The 22,592-nt window shown below is 38.8% G+C and overlaps 1 protein-coding gene across 2 annotated transcripts in view; it reads left to right on the plus strand.

The window, feature by feature from the left end:
* The window catches only part of SCN4B (sodium voltage-gated channel beta subunit 4), a 69,317-nt gene that overhangs the window by 25,971 nt on the left and 20,754 nt on the right, over positions 1-22,592 (plus strand). For both annotated transcript variants that reach the window (XM_075191525.1, XM_075191524.1), the window contains one exon: positions 18,376-18,557. In XM_075191525.1, coding sequence (XP_075047626.1) covers positions 18,376-18,557 — 182 coding nt within the window. The remainder of the gene's footprint in view (positions 1-18,375; positions 18,558-22,592) is intronic.

Genomic DNA, 22,592 nt, shown 5'->3' on the forward strand with positions numbered 1-22,592 from the left:
ATCTACAGTATATGTAGTCATGTTATATATACTTCGCTACACTGCTGCTTTTTCTGGAAACCTTCCATTTGTATTTTATGGGGAAAAAAAAATATTTATTTAGTAATAAATGTATTGATCTGTGCACAACAATTGTTTGATTCATTTTCTCTTATTATATGATAATATATTATCCTCTACAGCAGTGTTACTTCAGTCGGTTCCTTAATTACGACTAATAGGTCATATTTTCAGGAATTCCTTAATCGTGCACTTTTGTGTTAATCTATTAATCTGGGTCAGTAATTATCAAAGCAAAGTCCAAGTTGCACTGTATCTGTTGTAAGCTGTAGAAAGGACGACCTCCATTTATCAATGCTATGGTTTGCATCCCTTTGGTTTATGTGTCTACAATATTTGCTGGGTTATGGCCATAAATATGTAATAAACAAGGGTGTTATATATAACCCTCCGGTCGTCCGGCAGTGACCTCCCACTGTATATAAATGTATAACTATATAAACAGCATGAATATGAAATATTCCAGTAAAAATAAGCCCTCAGTATAGGCCTAGAAAGTATTCTTGTTTATGGTGTGCTCTATGTAATAGCATACCTCCTGACTGTCACGAGTTAGACGGGACAGTCCCAATTTAGGACGCTGACCCGTCATCCCGATCGGGAAAGCGTTGCCCAGACGGGTCGAAAAGTTGTGAGGTATTCTGTTCACTGCTTATCTGCATAGCAATGAAGGTGTTTGGGGGGATTAGAAGTGGCCACTGCCAACCAACATAACCTGTACCCCCTACCTCCCATGTTACAATGCAAGGGGTGCAAATTAGTTTATTATTATTATTCTGCACATAAGGAAAATACTGCCTGTTTTATCATGATAGCTTTATTTATACATTGAAATTTAAAGTTATCTAGGACATGTCCTATCCCAACTATAAATCTGTCCCCATATTTTTAATTTACCTCCCCCTCCAATGCAACATGGTTTCGCCAAGGTTCAAAGTCACTCCTGTTTTTTGCTTTACTTAAAGCTCAGGCCCAAAAAGTGCATATCTATTAAACAGACCCAAACAGTGCATCTTGATACAGCCACAGGCCTGAATTTGTGGGAAAGTGATATAGGCCTGGGCCAAGGGCACCAAAACTGCAGAAGCAGCGACTTGCAGCTTGTCACAATCTTATAGTTATTTCCTATTTATACTAGTCAGCATAAAAATGCAGTTATAATCATAATTCTTGGTACACAGCGGGACCTGATTAGAGATAGGAGTAAATCCAGCTAAAGGGTGTAATTTTGCACCTGGACAAACCATGTTGCTATGAAGGGGTGCAAATATATTTTGTTTGCATGCAGGGAAAATTGCTGTCTGTTTTTGCATGTAGCACAGAAATACTTGCCAGCTTTAACAGGGCAATAACAGGAAAAAAATATAATAAAAATGCTTTATTATTTGAAAAAAAAACATCTTTTCAATTATCAATAGTTAAAAAAAATATTTTTATCTATTTTTGTCTTTATTATTATTATTATTTTATTTTTTTAGTGGAACTGAAAGCCTATTTATATCCACTGCACATGCAGAAAGGTGCGAGCTGTATCACACATGTACATATATCCCCAGTAAGTTAAGCCTTACTGCTCCCAGACAGTTTTGCAGAGACAGCTAATTATTGTTTATTGATGACTGGCAGCAGATTTTTTTGTGATAGGAAATCATAGCTATTCCTGTATATTTAATAAATAGGCCCTTAAATGCTTAGCAAGCAAAAGAGGAGATCTGCACCCTCCTCCCAGCTACTCAGCATGCTGCATTCTCCTGGTCTAACAGCCAGGTTTCACACAAGGTCACAAGCTGCTTGTGCTAGGGCTTTGAATACTTTGACAGTAAGGAAATGATATGGTAGGTAGTGCTTTAGTCCATTAGTTAACAACTAATGAGGAAATATACGTTGCTGTCTTTGCAAACATGCATTTTAAGGCATATCTTACTGGAGTTGTTGGTGTTAAAGTTGAGCTAGCTTTCAATGAAAAAGACACTTTACTGGTCTTTGTACCAACATTTTTTGTACTTCTAACAATCCCAAACAATGATAATTTTGAAAAAAATAAGCTCATACTATTATGTTTATTAGTGGATATTACAAAAAAGCATTTTTGTAACCAATTTCTGGTGACGTGCCTTTGATTTGTTTCTTATAAATCCGTAACTCTGCTCTGCCCTCTTCTGCTTTGGAGCATACAATGCATGTAATGTGGTTGATTTTTTTTAGAAGGCTTAGAAAGATAAATAGTAATTAAATAATATATATATAAAAAAAGATGTGCCTGCGCAAATCTATCTTGTGAATCTCCTTTTAATTTGTATGAGTGTATTATAATTAAACATAATAATTAAACAATAATAATGAAAGGTAATAAGCAATCTTTAATACAATAAAATTTTGTTATTGTATTTACAATAACTGCAGGGTTTCTCAGGGTTTATCCACACTAAGCTGCCAAAGTGGCCAGGACCAGCATGTAAGAAGCATGGCTATCATTCTATTTCCATCCCATTCAAATACACAGGCAATGCTATAATACTGTTACATGCATGCAGGTCCTCCTTCACAAGCACTGCAGGGTGTAGCAGAGCATATCTCCAGACTGTCCCTGTAATTGGGACAAAGTTCTGACTGAGTGGAACAGTCACCCAAAATTTTGACTGACCCACCACAATTAGGACAGTTGGCAGATTGTCCTGCTGTCTCCTATCTGTTCTTGTAGCTTTCATTTCCTGCTGCTGCTTGCGTCTTAAGCTCAGTTGCTGCTTGCCTGGATCCTGGAATGTTGGGGCCCTGTTTGGAAATAGGGATAGATACATGAATTATGGAAAGCCCAGCAATGAGTGAACACTTTGACCTCCCTTCCTGACAAGGCTGTCTTAACAGCATTATAGGACCCTGGGCAAAAGAGTGAACTAGGGACGTGCCTACACAACCACTCAAAGGAATAAAAATGTAAATTATCGATAAATTAAGCTTATATTTTTTGGTTCCTCCAACAAAATCAGTGATAAACTTTAAAATAACATGCTGTACAGCAGAGATTAATGCACACAAAAGTTTGGACAATATAACATAAGCCTTAAAGTTGAAAAACAAGAAATTCAACATAAAAATGGTACTCAGTTGGTAAATCATATAGATGGAGATGGCACAGTACGAAATTACTACAAATTATTTATACTTAATCACGTGTTCAACACAAACATTTACAAAATTTCTTTGCATAGAATTGCTTTATAATTGGCTTAAAGTCAATGTTCTTCAGGATGTCATTTTCTATACATATAAGTGAAAGCCAGTTCAAACACTGCTGCCCCATTGTGCTTATTTTTTTTATCAGTTTCAGTCTTGATAATGAATATTCTCCTGCAAAGTTGGTCACGGTCATGCACATTGTGCAAATTCCAGAATATTATACTGAAAAGTTGGCAAGCCTACGGGGCCCCTATGCTCGTGTGGCCCCAGGGCTACTGTCCAGCGTACCCATGCGTTAAGACAGCCCTGCTCCCTGAAACCAGCTAAAACATTAAAATTCTAGCATCTACATTTAAAAATAGATCTACCGCCTCCAAGCAACCCTAACATTAAATAGACCTATTTCCTCTTGACAAGTCCCAGTATTAATAGCTTGCATATTTAATAAATAGACCTGTCCCCCCGCCAACCTGCCTGGACGTTACATTAAGAGCATTCATATTTATTAAATAAACCTGTTTCCTCTCAAATATTAGATGTTTACGGGGGATTGTCTGGCTGTGTCTGGAGGAGAAGTAACCTTCTGTGTAACAGAAGAGCCCTCATGAAGATACCAACCTCTAAGCGATTTCATTCCAGATAAACATGTTTATTCAACTTTATAAAGTCTGCAATATCTGTCTCCTTATAGAGGTATATAATATACTACAGTAGTTGTGCTCTCTTATCACTTTCTTTCCATTTTACTGCAGGTCTTCTGATGGTTAAGGACCATGCAAGATTAGCAACAGATTTTTATCTAGTAGTCATTGTTGACATTTCTGAACTGTCCTGGCAGTAGGGCAGTAGTTAAGTGTTTTATCTTTATTACAACAAAAATGAGTATTCAAATTCAAGTAATAGTGATCCTTAAACTCAGCTCCACATTCAAGAAATAGCCCAAAATAACTCCAGCATTAAATTAATAGTCCCAGCACCCACCTTAAATTAATAACCCCACTATTAAATTAAATAGTCCCACCATCAAATAAATAGCCTCCACAACAACCACACCAATAAGTTAAAAACTCCCACTCACCATTAAATGATTAACTCCCACCTTCACCCTACCACGACATTAATAGCTCACACCCCCACTCACATAACATTAAGAGCTACCCACCTTTCTATAGATTTAAATTAAAAACCCTTTCCTCCCTTCCCCACACTTATATTAGAAGCCCCTCTCCACTACACTTACATTAAAAGCTCCTTTCCCTCACATGTAAAGCCCCCTCCCAACACACATTAAATCATTAAAAAACCCTCCTCCAAACTTACATTAAAAGCTCCCCCCCCCACCTTACCTACTTCTATCCAGCACTGTCTATACATGAGACATGCTGGGAGTGGGGAAGGAGGGACGGAGGCACGCCGCAGGGAAGTAATGGATCAGAACAATCCGTGGCCACAGGCTATAAGGTGAATGGTTCCAGGAGAGGGCCTCCTCGAGGAAGCATAAGTGCCCCGAGCCGAGGAGGGGAATTAGGGGTTTCTAGGCAACTGAAAATTCTCATGCCTGCACCTTAGTATGCCCCATACTTTGCAAATATGGAACCTCCCAGTCATCTACAAGACATATATGGATTATGTCTGTAGACACCTCTGGGCAGAATATAAATATTTGGCACAGCTCTCAGTAGAGTTGAGTTACCAAGAAGAAATTTTAAAACCTTGCTTAGATTTCCATTGTCTGCACAAACATTTCTCCATTCCCTTTGTTGCACCACCACCTGAGTTATTATGAAGAACGGGAATCAGAGGCATACAATATAGAAACATAGAATTTAACGGCAGATAAGAACCGCTTGGCCCATCTAGTCTGCCCATTGTTTTATTAACCTATGGTAACCTTAAACCTTATTTGATCCCTAATTCTTTATAAGGATATTCTTATGTCTATCCCAAGCATGTTTAAACTGCTCTACTGTATTAGCCTTTACCACATCTGATGGGAGGCTATTCCACTTATCCGCTACTCTTTCTGTGAAGTAGTGTTTCCTCAAATTTCCTCTGAACCTACTTCCCCCCATTGTCAGTTGTTTCCAGGGGCGGGCTGGACCGGGGACCCCCCCCCCCCTGTGGATGCAAAAAATAGGTTAATATTGTTTTAGTACTTCTCTTCCTTTGAAGAATGTTTCCAGGGGCGGGCTGGATCGGGGGGCAGGGGGGCAGTCTAACGGCTGTACGTGCCGGCCGCCCCCCCGTGGATGCAAAAAATAGGTTGATATTGTTCTAGTACTTCTCTTCCTTTGAAGGATGTTTCCCTCATGTACCTTGTTCAAACACTTGATATATTTGAAGTTTCTATCATGTCCCCCAGTTCACTTCTCTACTATACACATTAAGATATTTTAGTCTTTCCAGGTAAGTTTTGTGCTGTAGACCTGGTACCATTTTAGTTGCCCTTCTTTGTACAGTTTCTAATGTATTTATATCCTTCTGGAGATATGGCCTCCAGAACTGAACATAGTATTCTAGATGAGGTCGTACCAATGACCTATACAGTGGCATTATTATATAGCCAGGGCTCAGTCAACAACAGTCAACATTGCCTAAACAGACTTCACTGTCTGACATTTTTGTCTTGCATAATTTTGTATAGTCGGCATAATATGAAAGCATTCTCTATGCAACTCAGGGCCATTAGTGGATAATTAAAAAGAAGTACATCAAAGACTCAACTCTGATGTACTCTACTTCAAGCCCTTATCCGGTTTCAAAGAAATCCAATACCCTTTACTCAATTTTAAAATGTATAATTATCTGAGGCTTTTATATATATGTGTATGTGTGTGTGTATGTGTGTGTGTGTGTGTGTGTGTTTGTGTGTGTTTGTGTGTATATTGTATTATTACTGTTATGTAATTAGGTGCCTAAAATCAAATAGATGATTATACAGTGATGTACCTCTGAGCTCTTCAAGTAACATTATTGTGTATTTCCATGAGAGACAACCTAGAAATAATACAAGTACCATCTCATGGTGCAGAATTTAAAATGTAACTTTAATAAACTAGGGTTAATATATGATCACATAGAAACTTATCTGGAGAATAGTGGAGTGAGAAATACTTTGAAATTATTAGCAGACATTGGCTGGAACAAATGGAGCTGTAACCGGGAAATATCAGCAAGTTATATCTCCATGTGCACTACAGCCGGTGTCTCCTGCGATTGTATCCTGAAAGCAGCTGCATAAAGGGCTGTATATTTTTTTATTGTTACATTCACAAAACTGTGAGATTGTGCTGTTGGGGATTACGTGTGTGCGCATATACGTGTGTATATAATCACAGCATTTTTTCCTAATTTATCCTTATACAAAAATGTCAGGTTGGTTTAGTTTTGCATCTTTTTAATCCTATCGATTCCTTTTTTATACTTTTGTTACCAGTAACATTGTTAATATTAACTTCAGGTTCTTCTGGTAGAAGATCGACTTCCAAGAAAAAAAGAGAGCAGTGTATATTATGTCCCTGTGTGTAGTAAGATGGTAACGTGACCATCTAATTGCTTGCGATACTGATTTGTAGGGATTAGTTTCCAGAATAAATGCCACCATTTGAGACCTGGTAAGTAGGGTTAGAGAGCAACGTATGATTCTTTACCAGGAAGAACAAGTAGTAACATATACTCACTTATCCCATAAGTGAGACAGTTTGACCCACTTATTGCCTGGCAAGGCCCTACATGTCCAAAGGCTGTCTAATGGTCAGGTCCAAAGTCAGCTACTAGTAGTTCAATTACTTTTTTTTGTCCAGTTACCACCACCTCGTTTCCTTCTCACCACCGCATAATGTTAGTAGTTTCAAATCCCGACTACATGAGCCATCTAGCTGGATTTACTCCTAACTCCTAACCTAAGATCTGTAGTGTGCAGCCAGATGTAAGGAGGGCAGTTAGCACCAGAACAAGTTATTGTTGTTCTTGTAGCGAATCAATCACTTAATCAGTTAACCTGTACTTTGTTTTTAAAGCGGTAGCATTATAGAGCTATTTAGAAGCTCAGTCCAATCCAGAGTTATATTGTAGACATTCTTATGAACAGTGCAGCCTTTATCTCATTGACATGACTGACCTTCCATCAGTTTGGATAATTGCAGCAAGGTAATATGTTCATCAGTCTCCTCCATCATTCTTTAATATGGAAGCCGCAATTTGTTTGCAGCTATAGGTGTCTGCCTGGTTCATATAAATTTAAGGACTGATGCAGAGTTGAACGTAACTTGGGTGTAATTTACAGCCCAAAAGTCCCATGTAAAAACATTGTACTACAGCCCATATGTTGAATTGGAGACATCTCAAGATGCGTCCAGCTCTGCATATGTAGAACATGCGCTAGGTGTACAGCAGACGTACTTATACCCTCATACACAGAACCAGGTCGCAAGTGCAATAAAACTTTGTAAACATTTATTTTCATAACTAAAACACATTTACTATTAGGCTTCATATAATACATACATACATCCCTCTCGTGTACACACGAATCTTTAGATTTTTTTTGTATAAATACATACACAAGATCCTATAATATATGCTCGATCAATGTAGAAACCACCCTGCAGCTTGAGAGGAGAAAACACAATCGGGTAATCCGAAGCGGTTAGTTATACTGGCGTGCATTTGCACCAGCACATAGGCTTGCATAAGGTGTATCTGTGTTCAGGTCACTATCAGCTCTCAATTCCATGACCACGGCCTTATTGCACTCAGGGTACGTTAGAACGCCCCTTCCCTCCCCCATAACGTCACTTCAGGTGCATGTGTGTATGCAAGCTACTATGGATAAGCATAGACACTTGCAGGTTATTTTGTGGGCATGCACTTACACTACAAACATGGGTGTACGTTCAACTCTACATCAGGTTCCATCAAAAGTTTGACAATCTGGTCAGAGAGACGCTTAAGGTTGATCATTAGCATGTGGCAATAATTACATTATATGGGTGGACATAGTGCTTCTGCAGGTGACAGACCCTTCTTCATTTATTGCTCTGATACAAGTTAACTTTTTACAACTTTTATTTTATTTCTTAAACTGTGTGTATGTTAAACAGCAAAATAATACTTTTCAGAAGTGGGGCAATTCTCAGTTGTATTTCTTGTTCTTTATCAACACTTCTCTTTTTCAATATGCTGTATGCAGATATTAACATCTTAATATTTTGATTACTATATTAGTTAATATTTTTTGAATTAAAACATGTAAAAACATGAATCAGAACTGGTACATTTCATCGCTTCTGTCCTTGTTGGACGTAATATTGATTCTTTAATGGGTTTCATACTTTCCCTGTTCTCTCTGTTGTCCTTTATTCCTCCTCCTTTTCCCAGGAGCTTTAAAAGACATTGACTGATGCTTCCTGGAAGGAGGCTATCCATAAGGTAGATAAAAATAGCTTCCATTACACTTCCATATGAAAAAGACAGAAATCTTAATGAATAGAACTACTTTGATCACATATTAAAGATATGTGGTATGAAGCACATGACAAACCACATAAACCTAAGTTTTAAGATAGTAATGATAAATGGAAATATATTAGGCTAACTGCATACTGAAAGAATGTATCTCAGATCTCAGTGAATATGATTGGCTGGATAGACATAGGAATAATGTTCCTTGGATTTACCTGTCTTTCCTCTCTCTGGGGACTTCCCAAAGTGCACAGATTCATTGACTTAAATTTACAATGGTCAATTTACATGTGTATGGCCAAATTTAACTCTTCAACTATCAATTAGCCTATTACTCCCATATGGAATTATTCTTGTTTTAATAGAAGTTGCTCCGTTAAGCTCTTTAAGTCCTTGTTTCATGCTGGGATTAGATGCATAGCTCAACTTCCTGATGGAGAAAATGGATACTATTTGGCAAAGTTATTCCATGTTATTTTTCCATTTTTTCAAAACAGAGTTTGGTCTCTCACTCCCTCCTCAAGGCATTTTCCACAACCTGAGAGGAATCACTGGGAGGAGATCAGGAACAAGATAGTCTGTTTCTCAATATTAAATCTGATTAAGGAGACAGGGTGCAAATTGCATTATAGATGGTACTATACCCCCAGTAAGTTTAACAAAATGTATCCCTCATCAGACCCTACCTGTTGGAGAAGGTGTGGCCACAGAGAAACATCTACTTTGGGATATTCTGCACAGACTTTTAAACTCCCTGTCCTAATCTCCAATATTCAAAAGATTTGTGGATTTCCATTATCTCTTACCCCCTCCCAAATAATTTATCCAACTACTCTATCAAATTGATCTCACATATACTGGTAGTAGCAAAATTAATAATTGCAGCTTATCAGAAAAATGTCAACACTCCTTCTGTATCATCTATTAAAAACAGAATTTGTTACATGCATGGAAAAGATAACATATTATCTACATGATCAACCACACCTCTTTACTATGGTCCGGGCTCTGCGACTTTCCCGAGATCAACAATTTTGCGCTTCCTTTGAATAAGATGCACACAGTTCTCTATAACTTCTTTAAACAGAAGGCAGTGCCAGGTACAGACACTTTGAAAGTAAACTCCTTTTTTTTTATGACCATAGAACCCAAATATTTACATTTAAACACACGTCTATACGTGTGGACAACATGTACATGTTATTATTATTATTATCATAGAAATAATTGTAACATGTAACTGGTAACCGAGGCCGACCTTATTACATTCTACCAAAACTCTATGAACTATGCAGTGGATTTGAACTAACAAAATGTCCTCTCTCCACAGGTGGCAGCTACACCTGGAATGGACAACAGCTAATGCATACAGTTGTCTGACAGTTTGCCGGGAGCTGTAGTGCCACAAACTCAGCAGCAAATTTGCACTAAACTTATATTATTGTCATGTAAAACCCTTCCTTCCAATATCTTTCTCTGCTCGTGATCTTCAGGGCTAATCTCTGGTATCCTGATAACTTCTCTTCATTCTAAAGACAGACACAGTCCATTATCCAAGTATAACTAGCATCAATATCAATCTTCAGGGCTAATCCTCACTATCCCTGACAAACTTAGTCACCCTATTGGTAAAACACAGTCTCTATATATGTTCCTATAGCATAAGCACACTTATCTGTTCCTCTGCTTGTTTCCCTCTGCCTACTTCCAGGTTCTCTTCAGATCCTTCTCCTCTCACAGTTCTGCACAGCGCCCCTCTGTGTGGCTCTTCCACTCACTGCCACCTCCTCACTCATTGGCTCTGTGCTCCCTGTTTCCTGGGCTCATCACAAATGCCCCGTCCCCTGCTCCTTCTCTCCACCTGTGGGCTTCTGGGAGCTGTAGTTTTCAGTGGCCCCATAGAGCATGTACACTTACATTTGCAACAAATCATTCAACACCAACTCTCATATAACACTTATTCTTCTGTAAAAGTCCCTGCCCCGCCACCCCAATTCTTACTATTTTATATTTTTCTTAATGTATAATTCTATTAAATCTATGTTTTTGGATATCCATTTTCTACTGTTATCTAAATAATGATGGACCATGTAAACCTATTTATTATTGTTATGCTCTACTGTACTTTAAACTTCAAAATAAAATGTTTTTTTTAAAGAAAGAATGTAAAACCAATGCTCATTCCTGAGTGGGGCTCCAAAAACATAGGACCTGCTGCTTGTCTGTGTCCTGGAATGTTGGGTCCCTATTTGGAAAAAGGATAGGTATATGAAATATGGTCAGCCTAGCAATGGAGTGATCCCTCTAAATTAATAGTTCCCATGTTTACTAATTCAGCTTTCCTCCCTGCAACCAGCAGCCTGAGAGCTGACACTCTCTCATACTGGTATTGTCATTCTGCTTCTCACTCTCCCAGTCACTGTGGTACCAGGCTCTCTCTTCTAGCCCTTCAGCTGTTCCACATCCTACCACACTTGCTAACCATGAGTGGACTGTTTCTCACACTTGTTCATCTAGTCATAGCAGACTCCATGCTACTGCCCTCTCTGCTCACTAGCCAGTCCAACTAACAGCACCTGGCTTGGCTGTGCCCCCTATTTTGAACTATCAATCACAACCCCCTGCTTGCACTGACGTCTGTGCAAATTGAAGCTCTGATTCCACGAACAGGCAGAGCAGGCTCCAGCCCCTGCCTGAAACATGAATCATCATCTGTGCCGTTTGTCTCTCAGAGGATACTCAGGAAAGGATTTTTCTCTACTGTCACTGGATCAAGCTATGTAATATTGGTGGGCAAGGGAACTGGTAGGCGGTCTCTAGAGTAATGGCAGGGGGGGGGAAGAAGAAAGTTAAACTGTGTATGTTTTGGGGATTTAATAATGTGGGGAACGGTAGGGTGAACTATATTTTGTGGATTTGATGTGGGGCTGGGCTGTACTGCATACTCCCGGCATTTATGAAATAGGGACTAAATAAACAAACCTGTTTAAAACACCCACTTTTTTCGTGTAGTACCTCCCACCTATGAGTAAGTGTTCTCCCTTTGAGGGCAGCAAGTCCGAGCATTTGGGAAGTTTGGTGCTGTAGGGATTTGATGTTGACAAAACCGATGATGATAATATGACAAAAACTGTGCAGGCATGGTTGTTCTAATTTTGGTTGATTTTATATACTGCATATGACCAATTAAATATATTAAAAATGTTTATGTAAAATAGCTATATAAACAGCACCAATAGTCTATTCAATGTAGAGACTATTCTAGTGACCTATATATAATACAGTGAGCCAGTGGCATAACACGAACGAGGCCCCTTAGCCAATCTGTTTTTGGGGATCCAGCAATGCCTGTCCATCCTCTACAGGCCTCTGCTCTTCTGAGCAGAGCAGAGGCCTGTAGAGGATGGACATAGTAATAGTAAAGAAATAGTAAAGCCCCATTTCCCTGCCCTCTGCAGAAGTTGGAGCTGCATCTGCCACTGCAGAGTGCATTTTAGTAACCTATACACAGTACAGAGAACATTCTGGAAGCCTATATATTTACTATAGAGAGCATTTTAGTGACTTCTATGCAATACAGACAGCATTCTGGTGGCTTCTATATAATGCACAGAGCATCCCAGAGATATCTATACAATACGGAGGGTATTCTAATGGCCTATATACAAGACAGAGAGCATTCTAGTGATCTGTATACTATACAGACAACATTCTAGTGCCTTCTATATAATGCACAGAACATCCCAGAGATGTCTATACAATACGGAGGGCATTCTAATGACCTATATACAAGACAGAGAGCATTCTAGTGATCTGTATACTATACAGACAACATTCTAGTGCCTTCTATATAATGCACAGATCATTCTAGAGAATTCTAGTGACCTATATACAAGACAGAGTGCATTCTAATGATCTCTATACTGTACCTTAGTGACTAATGTGCAATACAGAGAGCATGACAAATATACAATACTGAAAGCATCTTAATAAACAATATACAATAGAGATAACATGCCAATAGCCTCTACACAATACAGAGAACATTCTAGTGATCTGTATACAATACAGAGAACTTTCTTGTGAACGCTATATAATACAGAGACAGAATTATGGTGACATCTATATATTATAGAAAGCATTCTCATGACCACTATTCAAATAAGCAAATTATTATTACCTGATAATTTATTTTCCTTATAGAACTCAATGGCAGCCCCATGAATGAGTTATTGCTTAAGCAGCTGAGTAAAGATAGGAAAAAATCTGACCTCCCCAGAAGGTAATATGACTCCTTCTTTCCTCACTTGTCTTTTTGAGTGATGCATATTTCCCTTTCAAACTCCATGACAGCCCCACAAATGGGATATATACAAGCAATAAAATATTGCGGGCTCAAACAGAATAAATCAAACAAGCACTGATCAATTCATACACATAATTTTTGTTATTGGTCAACCGTTTGCAAAATCTTCCTTCCAAACTGAAGTCTTCAGAAGTCATGACATCCAAAAGATAGTGCCTGGAAAATATACAGACTGATGACCACCCTTCTGCTTTACAGAGATCGTTTACTGACGCCTGCGCACTGTTAGCCCAAGAGGTCGCTATTGCTCTTGTAGAAAAATTTTGTCTGGTCCCGACCTTTCCTCTTATAAGCATATGAAATGACCTCTGTGTTTTTATAAGGAGCTGGACATTGCCTTGGACATTATTACTGACATCCTTTGTCCTGGAGAGATACATAGATATTACTCTGACTAGATCCAATGAATGCATTTTGCAATTACATGTCTCTATACACAGAGCTGGAAGTAAAATGTCTTGGTTAACATTAAACTTGGAAATTACTTGTAGTACAAATGCTGGATTTGTTCGTAACGCCACTTTATCTGCATGTTTGTTCAGAAAATGTTCTTTCTACCATATGACCTGATGTTCTCCCACTCTTCTACCAGATATGATGGCTGTCAAAAATGTAACTTTGAATATGGGCAGATGTGCGACAAAGGATTTCATGCAAGGATGAACTATCTTCGCTGCTTGAAATACCTTCATGATTAAGTCATCTGCTATTAATGTTGTGACCAGGAATAGACTCAGCACTGACATTTGTGCCTTCAGTAAGCAAGCCTTTTCTGCAAACTTCTTAAAGAAATGACTGTACCAATCCATAAATGTTTTCAAAATCCTATAGTATGCTATAGAAGAATTATTCTTTCTTGCTTTTAGTAAAACACTGTTAGAGATATCTTTACTCTTCAACAGTGCGCACTCAAACTTCACACTATCAAAGAGAGACTCCCTGGATTTGTATAAAAGCTGGCTCCTGATGTAGAAGGTCTGGCCGAGCTGGTAAAGACCATGGTTGTTCTGAGAGCATCTCCCATGCTGCCACAAATCAAGGTGTTCGAGGCCAAAATGGAAGTATTGGTATTACTTCTGTTTCTTCTTTCTTCAGTATATGTGCAGTTAGAGGCACATAAGGGTACAAGTATCCCAGTTTAAGTTTCCTAGGTCTCATTAGAGCATCTATTCCTTCTGCTTTTCAGTCCTTCTGATTGAAATATGATCGTTTTACCTTGCTGTCGCCATCAAATCTATTTGTGGGACCCCAAACGTCTCTGTTATTTTCCAGAACATTTCTCTGTTCGATACCTATTCTTCTGGATGGATCTGGTAACAACTAAGATAATCTGCCACTTTGTTGCCCTTCCCCACTACCTGAAGTACTGATAGGGACTTTAGATTGTTATCTGCCCAGGATATGATTGTTAATATCTCTGCCATCATGCATTTGCTCTTGATGCCTCCTTGTTTGCTTATGAAAGCTACCACTGTCCAAATGTCTGAAAAGATTCTTAGATATTTGTGTCGCAGTTGAGGCATAAAACTTTGTATTGCACACCACATTTCTCGTTTCCAGAGAGTTTGCATGTACTCTCCGTTAATTTTGACTCCATGCATTTTGTATTACTTCTGTGTTCAGATGAGCTCATCATTCATTGAAGCTTGAGTCTATTGTTACTGAAGTCCATGTTGGTTTTAAGAGAGGTATACCCCATTAATATTGCCACCATTCCAAAGATCTTTCTGTGTGAAAGCCTCAGATAATGATGCAATGATTTTGGATTGTGATTTTACTGTTTGAGTACTTCTAGTTGTAGACGTCTCATGTGCCTAAGATTCTGAGACATTCCCTCACAGAAGACCTGTTGAGCTTGGATTAGATAAGCCAGTCGTTGAATCTTTTGGATTCCTTCTTGTGACACTGATGCTTTTTCTCTTGCTGTATCTGTCTGTACCCAGGAATTGAATCTCTTGGGACAGCACAATTTGTGCCTTGCTGAAGTTTATAATCAAGTCATGTAATTGCAAAAACTGCAATTACCTAAAGTGTCTTGGTCTTGGCACTGTGCTCTGATTTTCCTATTACCAGACTATTATCTTGATATGGCAGTAATGCAAATCCCTATTTCCTGAGAGCAGCCATCAGGGCCAACACCTCTATACATTTTCTAGGAGATGTTGAGAGGCCAAAAGGTAGGCAGGTAAACTGGAAATGTTGTCCTATGCTGAAGAATCTGAGGAAATGATAATGTTGTGGTGTGATTGGAATGTGAATGTAGACATCCTGTAAATCTATTGATGTTAAGAAATCTCCATTTTTTACTGCTCTGAGAATGGAGTTTACAGACTCCATGCAAAATCGCATTGTCTTTACAAACCAATTAGGCCTTTCCAGATTCAAAATAGTTCAAAAATCTCCTGACCAGAATGGAGTAAAGCCTGTTCCCCTTTGGTTGGTAGGTACTGGACAAATTACTTGCTAACAGTGTTTGTAGACTGCTGTCCTTTGCAGCAGAGATTATGGGCTGTGTGATCTTACAAAACGATATGTCACGGGCACCTTGTAGAATTCTATTTTGTGCCCACTGATTACAATGTCCTGGACCCAACATTCATTGTCCACGTCTCCCCATACCTTGAAATCTAGCTACCCACCAAACAGAATTGTTAGAGACTAGATCAATCTATAGTCATTGTGAGTTTCTTTGTTCCTTCCTTCTATTGAAAGGGCCACTTGGATGGATTGACCACATACTGTCTGGTATACTGTTTGCGAGGACAATAAATTCTGACTACCTAGAAGAAGAAACAGGAAAAAGGTTTTTTTTACAAGTTATAGGTAACTGATTTAATTTATTCTCTGCACCTTTTTGAGTCCAGTCTTTTGTCAAACAGAAAACCTTTAGGCATAGTGCAGTTAAATGTTTTTTAGACTGCTGGTCTACTGTACATGTATATAGTCGGGGTTCTTCTGGCCACCAGTGTGGATGCTATACTTCTAGATAAAAGTGTCACACCATCCAATGATAAGTGACATAGGAAATCCATTCCTTTCCTCATCATCTTCATATTCTTTAACCAGTATTGTCTACTTACTTTTTCTTGTCAGTATATATATTGTTCATCCCGAACAATTTAGGATGATATCTCCCAGATTCTTCTTTTGCATCCTCTTCTTCTGTTTCAGATGAGCTTGCCTCATATGATTCTATAAACTCCTCTGAATATAAGTCCTGTACTTCATCCAAATTTAAACCCATGTGAGAATGATTATTTTAACCCCTTGGGATGCCTGATGGTCTTCTTTATTCTTCTTCATCCAACTCACTAATTAAATAAATTATTCTGGGGGTTGTACTGGAGTCCTTTTCTTAGGCATACATTCCATGCATAAAGCCTCTATATAATCAATGGATAATTCTCTATCACATGCTCCAAACATGCGATTATATAACTTCCCAGTCTTTTTTCCTTCCACAGGCTTTGTAAAAGTACTGGGAAGGAGATAGAATAAGGGCATAAACAAGCTCCAACGCCCCTTACTAAGGCTTACCTGGAAAGGGTGTTCTTCAGTATAATAGGGTTAGGTCACGGCTCCATACTGCAGGCTGCATCCAGAACTCAGCAATAGAGTGATGCGTTCCTTCCTTCCTGAGTGTTGACCTGGATATAGCATTAGCCCCGTAGAAGAAAACAGTCCCAACAAGACCACCCCTTGTCTCAGTGGGATAATTCATATGGGTGCAACACCAGGACCTTCTGGGTCCTCTCCAAGAAACAGGTAAGCCCAATCTGGATAACAAATCAAAATATATGGCTACTTTGCCACTGTCTTATTCAACATCTGAAGAGACAGGAAAAAGACAAGAATAGAAAGGGATCACTTTATAAATCTTCTGTGGGTGTCATCTTTTTTCCTGTCACTACTTAGCTGGTTAAGGATTAACCTATTCGTGGGGCTTCCATGGATTCTGAAGAAGAAAACATAATGCATTATAGTGATTACTATCCAATTCCAACCCTTGCCCTTCTGCTCCACGGGAGGTTTCTGTCCTCCCTTAGCTCACCTTAGGACACCTGCATTATGGTTTGACAGGTGTACCGCCCCAGTCAAACTCCCCACCTGCCACTGTCCTCGGAGTGTACTGGAGGCTACTATAAAATATAGACCACCAAATCTCTGGTTGCTTTACTAGATAGACCTCAGATTTCTATTGGCAGCTCCCACACCTCCCAATCTCTGTTAATGAAAAAAGATGCAGACCCCAGCTCTCTATTGGCTTTATAATTCTACAACTTTTGGTGATAATCTGCAGACCTCTTATCTCTAGTGGCAGCCCATATTAATTACTTACCCATCCTCCTGTCCCATGCTGTCTTTCAGCATGCTGGAGAGGAAGTTTGACGGCCCCCTACACTCTGGTGGACAGTTCCAGTCATTGGGGAAGGGGGCAATTTAGTGCCCCCTCTTTCACTCATAACATGGGCGAGCTGTCTGCGGTCACATATTATGTACATGTGCCTGTCGGCCGCGAAGCAGGCAGTGGATGCTGCCCAGGCACACTTAGCCAACAGGCAAATGTATATAGACTATACAGCTTGCTCCACTTTGGATCCGCTACTGCCTTTTGCAGGCAAGCTAACCCTGGGTCACGCACAATAATGCAGAAGTGAACAGCTGGAGTAAGAACAGATGACGCGGAACAGGGAATCCAGATATACACAAAAAGATGTATTTTTGTTACGAGGTCAATATAATAATGATATAGTATAATTATATTATATAATTGATAAGCCTCCCCCCTAAACAAAAAAGTCTATATTGGTCAGTTGCAGCAACAAAAGATTGTTTGCTCCTGTACAAAGATGCAAATATATGTGTAGTATACGTACCTTCCATTTTCATCATAATAATTGTCATTAATATATTAAATCCAAAGAACTTTCCCCTCCTTTTTGTTATTATAGATCTCCCATAATTTTATTATAAAATGCTGTGACTTAAAGTTTACACCAAGTCCACCATATACTTTCGTTTAGGTCCCATAAAACAACTGCAGGGATTTATTCCCACTTTTTCTGTTTATGTGAGTTTATCAGGAGTTTACATTATAGTAAAAGAAGTAAATTGAGTTAAAGATTTTGGATGGAAAAAAAGGGGATGTCCTGAGAAAACCAGGTTATGTGGGGGCCCTATATTATTGTAATGTAGGAATAAAATACTGTACTACCTGCTTTTTTACATTTCAGAAACAAAGAGCATCAATTATTATGTAGTAATGGCCTAATATACACATTTTGATTAACACTTATATCTACCCCCAGCTATGCTACTTGCCCATACCTGCTTTACATTAGAAGTATCCGTAGGCAAGAACCCTCAGATGAAAGCCCAGAATGGAACAGATGTCTACCTGCCCTGTGTATTCACCACCTGCATCGGCTTTGAGGATGTGACCTTCTCCTGGGAATACAGAACGTTCAACGAATCATCAAAGCCAGAGGAAGTGAGCATTTTAAAATAGAGGGACATCCCGTCCAAACCTGCTATTTGTATTTCCAATGTCCTTTTCTTCCTGTTAATGATAAATATTATTACTTGTTATAATATTTTTATTATTAAGTATTAGTAGAAAAATGTAATTTAATTTAAATATCTGGTCTCACAAACACAATCAAATATTTGCACATGGATGTAATATAAGGCGTAGCTAGGGTGCATATTCCACTGTCGGTGCCCTCAATCGGCAGACCAGTGCCTATCACAACAGGGAAAATCTTGCACTCCTCCAGACACCACCATTTTGCTGTTCAAACTCCAGTTGCTGCATAAACTTTAGCAGATTGTCACAAAAATAGGTGTAAATTCTGCAGGGGCGATGGTGGAACTCTTACAGTTGCAAGGATTGCTGCAGCTGTGGGTTCTGGAGGTGAAGGGCAGCTTTAGACGCCACACACCATTCAATGGGAATAATTAATTCACTGCCTGAACCCATTTTTATAGTAAATGCAGTGAAGCAAATACAGAGCAGAGCAGCGGCAGCGGAAGGATGAACAGCATCACTGCCCACCACCCAATTTTGCTATGGGGCCTCGCAATGTTGTGTCTGTGCAGGGGTGTGCTTTGGCACTTCTTCAAATGACCTTTACGGTGTTCAGGTTAAAGGGCAGTATTTACTTTGATTATGCTCAGAGATATTTGTGAAAGTTAATTTGATATCTTTCCTAGGCATCCCATTAGACTGACTCCCACCTTACAATCCATTAATACAATGCACGACATTCAGCATAGCGTCATACATATTGTCAGTATTGAATTAAGATTACAATGGGCTCTGGGTGGTAATGAGGATGTGAACCTCTAACCCTTAACTTTTCACCAACCTTCCCCTTTATTCAATGCCCAACGGGATGTAAAATGCTCAGCAAATTCCTAGCTCAATGTAGTATGCCATGTAATTGCCCAGCAGGATGTAATTTCACACCACAATGTGCCCAGTGTAGGGGGACTGTAGTCCTGCCCCAGTGGCTGTAATATTGTGCCCACTGGTACAGGTGGCTCCAAAATTCATCTTTCAGCCATATGTGGTGGCAAATATTTGAGCAAAAAATTTGTAATGTACCCTCAAATCTCAAAGCAGGACACAACAGCTGTGTAGGGAAGCCAGCAAGACTATTGGCTGTGCTGATTCCGTTCTTTTAACCCCTGGGCTGCTTAGAATTTTTAACCCATGTGTTAAGCATATTTTTGGCACTTTTAGGCTTATCACATTAAAACTACAATATCAGTAATTTTTCTGTACAGTGCCCCAAAAAAATCATGCATTTTTTCCAGTACACTTTGCATTTTCAGAAAATTCCATTGGTTTCTTTATAACCCTAGATTAAAATGCACTGTCGTTTTCAGAAAGTGGTGCAATAAACAGAAAATAACAAATTTTTAATTTATTAAATACAAGTGGGGAAAACTGTTGAAAAGAAGGGATAGTCATACCTTTCTAGATATCTACAATTCTTCCAATAAGAATGGTGTTTCATTTGTATGGGTTTACTTTGAATGTTTGTATTCCTGGCACCCCAATCAGAACTACCACTCTTTGCGATTTTTTTTCCCCCTTCAAAAATGAGATGACATTGTAAAGGGTACAGAGGCAAAGTGGGGAGGGCATGCAATTTAGAAAACTAGGCAATCTAATGTGTCACACGAGTGAACAATTACCTTTATAACCTAAGCTGGTAATGCACTATAGCAACCAGGAGGTAGCACATTAGAGGAAAATTGTTCACATTTTTTATTTATTTACTAAATTAAAGTTGTGCAAACCTTTGATAAAAAAAGGGATGTCATACCTTTCTAAATAGCTGCTGGTCTCTCAACAAGAATGGTGCCAATTTGTTTCAGGGTGCCAGAGAACAAATGTAGACCTAATATCTTAAATTACATTCATATGTTTAATTTTCTGGCAATCACAAGTGATAACAAACACAATAGATAAACAAAGACTCCCATGTTTGAATTGGGAGTCCTTGCGTATTTTACATATAGACTATTGCAGACATTTGATTTCTAAAACAGACAATCCCTTGTGCTTATATAAGTATTGTGTTTTATGTTTTTTTTTGGTGATCAGAATTGATCACCAAACAAAAAGCAAAAAGGGGCACCATAGTTTGAAAGAGGAGACTCCCCTTTTTCAAACAAGGGTGCGCCTTGTTTTTTCAAACAACATGTGGGAGTAGGATTATGGTTCTTAAAGAGCCACCCCCCTCATTCTAGTTAAAAACTTGTAAAATATTTTTTAAATATTATATCTCCTGAGATGGCAATAACGGTAGAAGGATTTCGGCAGTACATATACCACTGTGATCTTTGGTACATAGGTTTCCCCATGGGGAGAGATATCACTGCAGATAGCCAATGAATCTCTTTGCTGGCGAGGACTACCGCTGACAATAGTATGGCACACATTCATCCCCAGACGTAGGAGTTTCTCTAGTTAATAAATAGACTCCTATGTTTGAGTTGCACACATTTGATAATATATGTTTAAGTCATTCAATACTTTCAAGGTGCTTCCTTCTGTCAGATGGGTTTAATTCCCACTAGTACTACTTGTAAGAGTGTGTGTGTGTGCTTAACAAACAGGTGATACATTCCAATAAATGCCCAGAAATACCCTAAGGCCACTCTAGACCTCCCATTGGTGCCAAACCAAACAAAGCTACAAAAAAAGTTAGGTTACTCAATAAGGGCCTGATGCCGAGTTAATTAAAAAGCAAAACAAGGAGCAAGTTTGCACCTGGACAAACCATGTTACAATGCAAGGGGTACAAATTGATTTATTTTTTTGCACGCAAGGAAAATACTGGCTGTTTTTTCATGTAGCACACAAATACCTGATAGCTTTATTTTTGCACTGAAATTAAAGTTGATCTAGGACAGGCCCTACCCCAACTATAAATTAGAGATGAGCGGGCTCGGATTGCGCTAATCCGAGCCCACCCGAACAGTGCGGATCCGACGGGATCCGAGCACTGTTCAGGTATTTCTGGCGCCCCAAAAAAATGAAAGTGAGGCTCTGACGTCCAAGTCTCGTGTCTGTTCTCGCGAGACTCAGATTGCATAAATTCCCCGCTCGCGGCTGGCATCTTCAGTCGGGCTCAGATCATTGAAGAGGGAGGTTATAGGTTTAGTGGTGCTCCGTCCTGTGTCCTGTGTCCTGTCACTCTGTCCTGCTTAATATCCAGTGGTTACTTGGTCCTGTGCTCTGTCCTGCTGATCAGTCCAGTGGTTCTTTTTTCCAGTGCTCTGTCCTGCTGAGTCCAGTGGTGCTTTGTCCAGTGCTCTGTCCTGCTGAGTCCAGTGGTGCTGTGTCCTGTGCTCTGTTCTGCTAAGGCCATTGTTGTTTTAAAATTATTAAAAAGTTATAAAAAAATACAAAAAAAAGACAAAAAAAATTATACAAAAATAATGAAAAAAATTCTAAAAAAAAAGTATACAAAACTAATTAAAAAAAAAATATAAAAAAATTCTAAAAAAAGTATAAAAAAATTTCTACTGCAATATATAAAAATACATTCACGGTTCCTGCAATCAAGAAATATTAGTACTGCAATATATAAATGCGTTCACTGTTCCTGCAGTCAAAAACTATTAGTACTGCAATATATAAATACGTTCACTGTTCCTGCAGTCAAAAACTATTAGTACTGCAATATATAAATACGTTCACTGTTCCTGCAGTCAAACAATATTAGTACTGCAATATATAAATACGTTCACTGTTCCTGCAGTCAAGAAATATTAGTACTGCAATATATAAATACGATCACTGTTCCTGCAGTCAAGAAATATTAGTACTGCAATATATAAAAATACGTTCACTGTTCCTGCAGTCAAGAAATATTAGTACTGCAATATTTTACTACGTTCACTGTTCCTGCAGTCAAGAAATATTAGTACTGCAATATATAAATACGTTCACTGTTCCTGCAGTCAAGAAATATTAGTACTGCAATATTACTCTACGTTTACTGTTCCT

Source organism: Mixophyes fleayi, chromosome 11, assembly GCF_038048845.1.
Source record: "Mixophyes fleayi isolate aMixFle1 chromosome 11, aMixFle1.hap1, whole genome shotgun sequence".
Lineage (NCBI taxonomy): Eukaryota > Metazoa > Chordata > Amphibia > Anura > Limnodynastidae > Mixophyes > Mixophyes fleayi.